Source organism: Pelobates fuscus, chromosome 2 (assembly GCF_036172605.1).
Source record: "Pelobates fuscus isolate aPelFus1 chromosome 2, aPelFus1.pri, whole genome shotgun sequence".
NCBI lineage: Eukaryota > Metazoa > Chordata > Amphibia > Anura > Pelobatidae > Pelobates > Pelobates fuscus.
This window is the reverse complement of record NC_086318.1, coordinates 359815695-359826787: the sequence shown is the minus strand read 5'-3', so window position 1 is coordinate 359826787 and position 11093 is coordinate 359815695. Positions and strand designations below refer to the sequence as shown.

The 11093-nt window shown below is 42.0% G+C and overlaps 1 protein-coding gene across 1 annotated transcript; it reads left to right on the top strand.

The window, feature by feature from the left end:
- Window positions 1–3062: 3062 nt before the first annotated feature.
- On the top strand, window positions 3063–4624 carry MTLN (mitoregulin). Its single transcript, XM_063443664.1, has 2 exons — window positions 3063–3366; window positions 4484–4624. The coding sequence occupies exon 1, from the start codon at window positions 3133–3135 to the stop codon at window positions 3301–3303; it is 171 nt and encodes a 56-aa protein (XP_063299734.1). The 5' UTR covers window positions 3063–3132; the 3' UTR covers window positions 3304–3366; window positions 4484–4624.
- Window positions 4625–11093: the final 6469 nt, after the last annotated feature.

Below are 11093 nucleotides of genomic sequence, written 5' to 3'. Positions count from 1 at the left end.
CAGAGTTCCTGAAGTATACTTAAAGTGTCAATGATCTGTCCCAATCCTGAGTGTATGGTGGTAGATCCAATACAGAAAAAATAAAAAAATAAAAATGCTAAATATAATGAAAAAAAATAGAAAAAAAATATATGTATTCAAAAAAACAAACACAAAAAAACGTTCTGCAGTAAAGTCTAGGTTAGATCTCACCTAAAAGTATACAAGGAGGCCTTCTGATGGACAATCATAATGTGTAGATTCTCCTGAAAGTAGGAAAAGGATGGATTCATCAACTATAGATCTCCTTCACTTTGTCTGTAGGAGTTCTTCATGTAGCAGCAGGATGGAGGTAGGCAGATCCGGGGCTGCGCTCGGGAAGTTGTTGGGATACAAGAATAGAAACTGTTGGCAGGCAGTATTGTAATTGTATATGTATATTTGTTTGCACTTTAGTGTATAGAGTTATAATGCTTATGGTGATTTGGCACTAAGCACTTTAAGTAATGTTTTGCCCTTTAAATTTGGTAGACTAGTTATGTCAACTGGGATATATATTTATTTGCACATAGGATCAATTAGCACTCTTTCCTATACCACTATGTTGTGTTAATAAACTAACCTTTTTCTATTTTGATATAAAATTGAGTGCGGTATCATTTTGGTATTCTCTACTATTTCATTATGGGTCTTGAGAGGTGACCCAAATACCTGCACCTAAGGTGTGATTGAGTGCAAGTACTATTTGATTTTTTTGACAACGTTTTTATAAACACTATTACATTTATTTTCATTGAGTGAGGTTAAATTGGCTTAATTCCAGTTAGTACTAATATTGCACAGTAAGAAAAGGGATTTACACCAAACATCCTTCTTGTTAACAACATTAAATAATGGACATGATAATATTCCTTAAAGAAAGACTCTACTACCCAAATAAAAAATAAATAAAAAACGTTTAGTAGATATACCCAAATGAAAACATGCTTGCATTTAACACTCCCTGAGGAAGTGTACAATCATGAAATTTGTAGAAGCAGAATGATCACTGATTTTCCAAATTTGCCTACTGTGAGGCTCTGTAGAGGACATTCCCTTACCGGCGTGGCGCAATCTCACATCATTTATTTCTTTATACCTCTTTGTGAACATTATGCCTTTTTGTGAGTACCCAATATCGGGTATATGGGGGGTTAATAACTATTTGTCAAGTTTATTTAATAACGGTAAAATTCCCTATGGAAGCCTATGTCTGTTTTGTGCTTTTTAGGTATTTCTACCACTTTGGGAGGTGTTGGGGGGCAGGGGGGAGGGAGCTAATGCAAAGGACATTACCTCTAACATGCAGCATCAAGATTTATGGCTACCAATTTGAGTTCTTGGCAAATATTTTATTATTGATTGTACATCTACTGTTTTGGAAGGCTACACGATTTTTATATATTATATATCTATCTATACATAAATATATATATGCATATATATGTTTTTTTTTACATTTATAGTGCTGTATGGGTTCTATTTTGAATCTGAAACAGAGAATATGAGAACTCTGAGAACGTACAAAAGCTTAGAGGAACTCAATAGCTGGCCCTTTGGTGAATTCCCGCTCAGGTCTCAAAATAGTTTTTGCTCACTTGTGGCATTACAGAGAGAACCAGTTCCAAGACATATCAGACTGATTCCACCCGTAAAGGCAGTTCAGAACCAAAATGCTGGCAAGTTCTCGATTTTATCTATTTCGGGTACTTAGACCAGTGGATGATTTTTTTTTAGTCCTTCTGTTCAGGTATGATTGCTGAAAAAGCTTTTAAAATATTTTTATTGCATGGATTTCATGGATTCTTCCTATAATAATAAATTATGCATAAGAATCACCTCACCAATCTCTGACCTCTAGACAATCAAAACCAATAAATAAAAGGGAAACTAAAGTGCCAGGGAAACAAAGTTATTTTTCTGGCACTATTGCAGTCCCCCGTCCCCCAGTGGAGCAAAAGGGATTAAAACCCCTTCTGTGGCTTACCTGATTCCAGCGCCGCTGAACCACACTCCAGCTCCACTACTCCCCCTGCCGCCGTCAGCTGGTTAAGGTGACTTAATGCGATGGCCGTGCTCGCATTAGGACTTCCCCCATTGGAAAGCATTATACAACGCTTTCCTATGGGGATTCCGGTGACGCTGGATGTCATAATGCATAGTGTGAGGATGTCCAGAGTCAGTTAGATGACCAAAGTTGCCTAACGACCCGGAAGTCCCTCTAGTGGCTGTCTAGAGCCACTAGAGGAGCAGTTAACCCTCAAAGGTAATTATTTCAGTTTATTAAGCACTGCAATAATTACCTTTCCAGAGTTAAAGGACCTGGGACACTGCACCCAGACCACTTTATTGAGCTGAAATGGTCTGGGTGCCTATAGTGTCCCCCTTTTTTTTGTAATTCTTTATTTTTGTTATGCAAGCAGTAAACAAAGTTTCATTCATTTTGACATACTTAGTAACAAGAAAAATAACTAATATTACAGCACGAACATGACTGATATTCTGCACAACTTTTTGGAAAAAGGCAAGAACATAGGAAAGTCAGTGCTGGTAGTACAGGGATGCTTTAGGCAAAAATAAGTCAACATAGAAGAAATACATCTCTGCAGGTAATGTATGGATTAGCGGAGCACTTTAACACAAGGCTACATTTAAAGAGTAGTGATACTGCGAAGTACAGGTATAATCATATGCCAAGAACAATAATAGGTTATACTGCAAGAAAAGACCCCCCACAAAGGCCCAGCTATAGTCTCCCTTTAATTGTAAATGTGGTGTTTAAAACAATGTAGGTACAAGTCTCATGTTTAGTTAGTAGATGACGACAGTAAAAAAAGTGATTACATAATAGTGTTAAAACAATGTACACATGCACGATTCTCTCTGTATGAAACTATACAACATTCCATTCACAGCAGTAAAAAGTATCAAAACTACATTGCTCCGCGTTCTAAACTCACGAGACATAACTCAGAACTGAAGCACCGAAATTCGGTCTACGGAACAATGGCTGAGGCAATGTGGTATTTAGAGTTTAGAACTCGGGCGACGCGCATTCGCATTGAGGGCGACCTTCAGTGGCTGCGAGTCAGGGTATTTAGCTGAGTGTGGGCAATGGGCGACGTGTCTGAGCGCACTCTGCACTTGGTGGTGCTCCTGGCCTTCGCTTCCGGGGTGCTGGTGGGATGGCAGTCTAACCGGATCCGCAGGAGGTACCTGGACTGGAGGAAGAAGAGTTTACAGAGCAGACTGGCGGAGACCCAGAAGAAGCTGGACCTGTCATGAGGAGTCAGTGCAGTGAGTGCACATGGAGACACTATTATCTGATTATAGCTGCAGGCAGAGCAGGTAACTATCAATGAGGGCTGCTCACTGAACATGTAGAAAGTACTGACTAGGAAACAAAGAGCCAAGTCTGCTCTCCAAAGCCTTAAAGCTGAAGTTGTTTAGGGGTTAACAGTGAGTGTCACCTCTTTCTTACTTTTTTTAAAGTGTTGGTTTATCGTGAAATTGGCATTTAAAAAAAAAATAATAATTTGGTTCTTAGTTACATAGTTACATAGCTGAAAAGAGACTTGCGTCCATCAAGTTCAGCCTTCCTCACATATGATTTTGCTGTTGATCCTCTCTATCATGCTGTTACACCTCTCCTATCATCCAGAAGGGTGTCCTTCCTAACGCTTTGAACATGAGCTTAAAAAACACAACCCGCTATGGTGTCAGGGGTACAAACGTGTATTTATGACACTATAGTGGTAACATGACTGTTTATGTCCCCGGTGCTCTCTTTTTACTTGAAGGACCGTTTTTTGTCGGACGTACCTCATATGTCCGTTGTCCTTAAGGGGTTAAAAAGGTGAGTTTACTCACCCTTTTAACAATGCTGGGCCAATCTTGCGCTGCTGCCCCCCACCGCCTCCATAGCTGAGTTCATCAAATTTGACCATCTCAACCAATCCGATGCTTTCCCATAGGAAAGCTTTGGGAGGCTATTGCACATTCACGGCAAAACTCTGTGCTGCAGCAAACAGCACCTCCTCATAGATGCATTGAATCGGTGCATCTCAATGGTGAGCATTCAGGGTCTCCATGCAAAGCCTGGAGATACTAAACGCCAGCGCTGCACACTTTAAATGAAAGGGACACCTGTTCCAGTTCACACTGGAAACAGCATTTTTGTTGACCGGTATGTGCCAAACAGTTTGACAGTTTAACATTGGGCAATGAGGTCTAATATGTCCCTCTAACTTTTGTTGAGGGACAGTCTCACTGCAAATAACTTGCAACATTTGCTAACTAGGTTTTTATTTTTTTTTCATTTTATTTTTTTTTTACAGAGGTCTAAAAGAAACCTGACACATTTTAATGAAACTTGTTTTTGTAATCTGATGCAGAATAAATATAGCATTTAACATGTTACAATTCTTTCTTTTCTCACACTTTTTTTTTTTTTTTCTTCTTGCAGGCTCAAATGGAAAATAAAACATTGAAACTAATTGGATGAGTCATTTCAAATTGAAGAACCATACAAATTTGTATATATTTGTTTTTGTTTATGGAGAACTGTTTACAAATTGCGATAAAAGTAATTTTATTTAACCCTTAAGGACAGAGCCAATCGTACAAGTTCTGTTCAAAACAAAATGTAAACAACCAGAGAATGTGACTATATGTCTGTTCAGCTATAAATGACCTCTTTCATATTAAGTGCACCCACACTTATATATATTATCTATAATTTTGTTCAGGAGAAACAGAGCTTTCATTTCACATCAAATGTGCATATATGAAACATATTTTGAATAAAATCTAAAGTTTGAAAAATTAAGAAAGTTTGTGAATTTTGAAGACAACACTGAACTCAAATATGCGTGTGTCATTTTACATATGAATGCCATAATACTGTTTGCTTTTACTGCAAAAAGCAAATAATTTAGGTGCCCTTTTCACCTTTTACTGCAATAAAACACACATTTGTATTCAGCAATATTCCACAAGTAAAGCTTTTACAGGTTTTAAGTTTAAATATATAGGGCTTTCCCATTTTACTTTTTACAGATTGAAATTTGCCAGATTGGTTATGGTGTATGGAGACTGTATGGCCAGGGCCGGCGCTACCATAAGGCGGCCCAGGCGGCCGCCTTAGGGCGCACCGGCCCTGGGGGCGCAAAACCAGGCGGACCGGAAGGAGGGAAGCGCACTGCGCTCCCCTTTATCCGGCTACTACTTGTAGCGTGGCCGAGCGAAGCCCTTACCGTTCCGCCTGCGGATCCCAGCCTCCGCCCGCCCACCTCCTACCCTGCGGTCTACCGCAGGCTGTGTGTAGGGGGCGGGGATATGACATCATATCCCTGCTCCCTGTGGATCACACAGCGTGGCTGGCGCACAGTGATGAGGCTGCGCTGCCGGACGGGACTCCAAGGAGTCGGTGTTCTATCATTCTGCTATACCTCGTCAGTGTAAGTATGTAATTTTGTATGTATGTATGTTTGTTTGTATGTAACTAATCAGGGCTCGAGTCCTGCAGGAACGCGTGGGAACGGCGTTCCTGCACTTTTTTCACAGGAGGAACGCCGTTCCCCCTGCAGACACTCAGGGGGCGGCAAAAAATGCCGCCCCCAAATGCCCTGTGTTCCCCCTGTCATGGGGGGGGGCACCTGATTGCCCCCCCCCCCGGCGGGCTGCTCTCCCCCTGTCACACGCGGCGAGGGAGCTGTGTCCTCTCTGCTCCCTCTCGCCGCGTGGGTTGTCTGCTGATGCAGGGAGCCGGAATATGACGTCATATTCCGGCTCCCTGCATCAGAAAACGGCGCGCGGCGAGAGGGAGCAGAGAGGACACAGCTCCCTCGCCGCGTGTGACAGGGGGAGAGCAGCCCGCTGGGGGGGGGGCAATCAGGTGGCCCCCCCCATGACAGGGGGAGAGCAGCCCGCCGGGGGGGCAATCAGGTGGCCCCCCCATGACAGGGGGAGAGCAGCCCGCCGGGGGGGGGGGCAATCAGGTGGCCCCCCCATGACAGGGGGAGAGCAGCCCGCCTCACTGCAGCCCCACTGGACCCCAGGGACCCATCCATGCCAGCTTTCCTAAAAGGTAGGGAGGCTGGGTGGGTGGGCAATGTTAATTTTAATAATTTGTGTGTGTATGTCTGTTAGTGTATGTGTATGTATGTATGTGTGTGTGTGTGTATGTATGTGTGTTTATGTCTGTTAGTTTATGTGTGTGTGTTTGTCTGTTAGTTTATGTGTGTGTGTGTGTATGTCTGTTAGTCTATGTGTGTGTGTGTGTATGTCTGTTAGTCTATGTATGTGTGTGTATGTGTCAGTGTGTGTGTGTATGAGTGTATTTACGTCTGTTAGCATATGTACGTGTGTGTATGAGTGTATGTGCTTCTGTTACTGTTTGCATGTATGTGCTTCTGTTAGTGTATGCACGTGTGTGTGCGTATGAGTGTATGTGCTTCTGTTAGTGTGTGCACATGTTTGCGTGTATGTGCTTCTGTTAGTGTATGTTTGTAAGTGTCTGTCAAATCAGTGAGTCTGTTTGTCATTTAGTGTGTGACTATTAGTGTGTGTCTGTCAGTGTGTTTGTGTGTGTCTGTCAGTGTGTTTGTGTGTGTCTCTCTGTCAATGAATGAGTGTGTCAGTGAATGTTTGTGTTTTGTCACTGAGTGTATGTGTTACTGTCAGTGTGTATCTGCCAGTGTGGGTGTCTGTCAGAGAGTGTGCTTAGAGGGACACTATAGGCACCCAGACAACTTCAGCTCATTGAAGTGGTCTGGGTGCAGCGTCCCAGTCCCCTTAAACATGCAAGTGTAATTATTGCGGTTTCTCAGAAACTGTAATAATTACCTTGAGGGGTAACTCCACCTCTAGTGGCTGTCTACCAGACAGCCACTAGAGGGACTTTCGGGTGGTTAGGTGACCAAAAGTCGCCTAACTGATGCTGGACGTCCTCACCCTGTGCATGAGGACATCCAGCATCTGCTAAATACCCATAGGATTTTAACCCCCTCCGTGTCGAGTGGGGGAGGGGAGGACATGAGGGAGGGGGGGCACTATAGGGAATTATAGTGCCAGGAAAACAGCTTTGTTTTCCTGGCACTATAGTATTTCTTTAAAAGGAGCAGGAAAAGGTGGAGTCTAAAGAGGAAGGGGTGGGTTCTTAATCAGGAAGCGGTGCGCCCTTGACAGGAAGGGGTGGTAAATTTAGATTAGGGGGTGCTCAGGTATAGTCATGCCTAGGGCAGCACAAAATTTAAATACACCACTGTGTGAGTGTCTGTGAGTGTCTGATTGCATGTGTGTGCACACGTTTATATATGCATACAAGTGGTGGGGGGGGGGGGGAGGGAGTTCCCACACTTTCCCCCCCAGGACTTGACCCCTGTAACTAATACAGAGTAATGGGGAAGAAAACTAGGGCTTTAATGGCTAAATGTATTTTTACATTGCTTTGTAATAAAAAAAGGAAATGAAGACTGTGTAAACATGGTGTTGAAATAAAAGAGGTTTACATTTTCGGAATGACAAATTATGGATACATTTTAAACATGTGTTGAATACTGCTGAAGGAAAGTAAAAAAAAGTATTGTACATTACTGTACAATATACATTTGTGAATAAAGCTAAACTATTACCTTTATAATAAACAAAATATATACCATTGAAACACATAGGAAAGTGCTTCAAGTTAGGTTTAGAAGTATAGTATAATGTGGAAAAAAATGATTAAGATTTTTTGTTGCTTAAAAAATCATAATACTCCAGTCCTAAACACATCTATTTTGATTGTATGTTTTTCTCTGAATGTCTATATATATATATATGTCTCTGTATTCATGTATGTAACTGTATGCCTTTATGTTTCTGTATGTATGTGCCTGAATGTCTCTGTATGTATGTATCTGTATGACGGTATGCCTCTGTATGTATGTATGTGTCTGCATGCCTGTATGTCTTGTACGTATGTTTCTGTATGTCTCTGTATGCATGTATGTAACTGGATGTATGTTTGTCTCTGAATGTCTGTATATATGTCTCTGTATGCATGTATGTAACTGTATGCCTTTATGTCTCTGTATGTACGTATCTGTGTGTCCCTGTATGCATTTTTCTGTATGTATGTGTCTGTATGACGGTATGCCTCTGTATATATGTATGTGTCTGTATGATGTTATGTCTCTGTATGCATGCATGTGTCTGTATGTGTGTATGTCTTTGTATGCCTGTATGTATGTGTCTGCATGCCTGTATGTCTCTGTATGTATGTTTCTTTATGTCTGTATGTGCCTGAATGTCTTTGTATGTATGTTTCGGTATGCCTGTCTGTATGTATGTGTCTGTATGACGGTATGCCTCTGTATGCATGTATGTCTTTATATGCCTGCATGTCTCTGTATGCTTGTATGTCTCTGCTTGTATGTCTCTGACTGTATGTCTCTGTATGATTATTTCTGTCTTTGTATGCCAGTGTACCTGTATGACTTCGACTGTGTGACTGAAAAATGATGCCTGTGTGCCTGTGGCTTGGGAGGAAAGACACACAGGTGAAGATGCATTTTTTTATTATTTTTTAAATCCCCGTTTAACGCACCGCAAACAACCACAAACAGTCCATTTGCACAACCGCAAACTCCCCATTTGCACAATGTTGGATACCAAGCTAGCCATGTCCCGTTCCTTGTCCTCACTGATGTCATTGAAGGTCTCTTCCTCCACCCAGCCACGTACAACACCAAGGGTCCCCGAAAGGTGACAACAAGCCCGCTGTATTTTTTTTTTTTTTTTATTAAATGGTTTTCAAGTTCACAAAGTACATTCTTATGACATGCTATACATTATCCAAATTTGTACAAAAGGGAAGTAACGTAGTTAAGCTATGATACATACAACCAGTATTTTGTACTATTATGAACAATTTTTAATTATTTTTTTTTTGAGTAAACCGGGGGAGTTTGGGGAGTGAGGGAAGTGGGGACATAGGTAGGGAGAGCCAGGTTTGGAGTTCTATGCGTTCCGGCTGTGTGAGTGGTTCGGCATGAGCTGCTTGGGGCAGTCGCCGCCCTCTTTAGTGTGAGTAGTTGGTGTATTTGTTGGCCTGGTGCGACCTATCTCAGTGTCTTACATTCATCAAACGTTATACATTTGTCGTACTGTTATCCTGGCGTGAGCCAGTCTGGTTTTATGAGCTAGGCTGGCGAGACTTCAAAGCAGATTCATTCTTTGGGGGTGTTAGGCCATGGCCTCTGGAGGTGTCCCACTGCTGCCAGGCTTTACTCCAAAAGGTCGCCTTAGTTGGCAGAGCTGCTCTGCATGAGGATTCATAAAATTTGGTTGTTTCAATTAGATCTAAACACTGTGTCAATGTAGGTGCTTCCAGTTTTTTCCATGATCTGCTTATCATGGCTAAAGCTGCTATGTTCATCTGGTAGATCAAATATTTTGTTGATTTGGTTAACTTTGGTGGGTAGTTATGTAATAACAGACAATTTGGTGTATGAGGTAGGGTGATTCCTGTGCTGCTATGGATCAGCGAGGCTATCGCTGTCCAGTACGGCAGTAGTAGTTTACAGGTCCACCAGATATGGAGCCTGTCTCCGCCGCGCATCTCCAACATTTATTTGATACTGCCGGGTATATTTGTTTGAGGCGTGTGGGCACCAAATACCATCGGTATAATATTTTCCGTGATAATTCGGTGTGGTTTGCGCTAAGTGTTAGTTGTTTGGGGGTGCTAAATATCTTTCGCCAGGTTATGTCTGGGAAGGACTGACCGAGGTCTTTTTCCCATGCTTCTACAAAGGGATATCTGATATTTAATTTGTGTGTTAGTGTACTTGAATACAACATTGAGAACGTTTTATGCGCTGGCATTAGTTGAAGTAAGGTTCGCTCGAAGCTCGTCAGCCGATGCTCATTTACATTATCATCTTCTGTCACGCAATGTTGTTTTAACCATGATGTAATTTGTAAATATGAGAATTGGGCTGCTATTGGGAGGTTGTATTGCTGTTGCATTTCCAGGAATGTCAGTAAGCGAGACCCTTGGTAAAACTGATATAGGGAATAGATCCCGTGTCGCTCCCAGAGTTTGTAATTCAGGTCAGGTATTAGTGAGCCTAAGGCCAAAGTCGGCATGGCCTTCGAGTATTGGATGTCTGAACAGCATTTGTGTTTGGTCTTGTCCCATACGTGAATTGTTGTTTCTGTGGTTGGTAATATTGGTACTTTCTTAGGTCTGATATGTTTAGGGGACCACATTATGGATCGGATTGTATTTGGGTGCATTATGTCTTGTTCTATCTTCACCCATTGCGGTGTTTTCCCATGAGTGTGGATTGGTATTATGCTATTTGCAATGGCGGCTTGGTAGTATAAATGTATGTTTGGTGCATTCATCCCTCCGTCAGCTGTTTTTTGGTATAATATCTGCGCTCTAACTCTCTGTACTTTGTGTGCCCATATGAATTTGTTGAGTATCCGCTGCGCTTCCTTAAAATAAGTGTTAGGTAGGAGTATAGGCAGTGTGCGGAAGAGATACTGAAACTTAGGGACGATGACCATTTTTATGGCCGCCAGCCTGCCTGTCCATGAGATATACTTCTTGTGCCAACTATCAAGAGTCGCCTTTACTTCCTTCAGCAACCTTAGATAATTTGCTTTGTATATATGTGGTTTGCTAGGTGCAAAGGCTACTCCCAGGAATGTTAGGGTGTCAGATGTCCAGGCAAAGCTATGCTGGGATTGCAAGGTTAATAGCTCTTTTCGTGGCATATTGATTCCCATAGCCTGTGTTTTATTTATATTGAGTTTATAATAGGAACATCTACAGTACTCCTGCAGGATATTTAAAAAGGTTAGAATGGATGCTTGCGGTTGTGTGAATGTAAGAAGAATATCATCGGCGAATAGTGTTAGTTTATATTCATTGTTTTTGATGCGTATTCCATGTACATCTGGGTTATTCCTAATTAGTGTTGTGAGCGGTTCCAGGGCAAGCACATATAATAGAGGGGAGAGGGGGCATCCCTGCCTTGATCCATTAGATATGTGGAATGGGGCAGACGTGAATCCCCCTC

Excerpts from the sequence above, each read along its gene's own strand:
- MTLN (XM_063443664.1), top strand. The coding sequence starts at position 3,133 with ATGGGCGACGTGTCTGAGCGCACTCTGCACTTGGTGGTGCTCCTGGCC.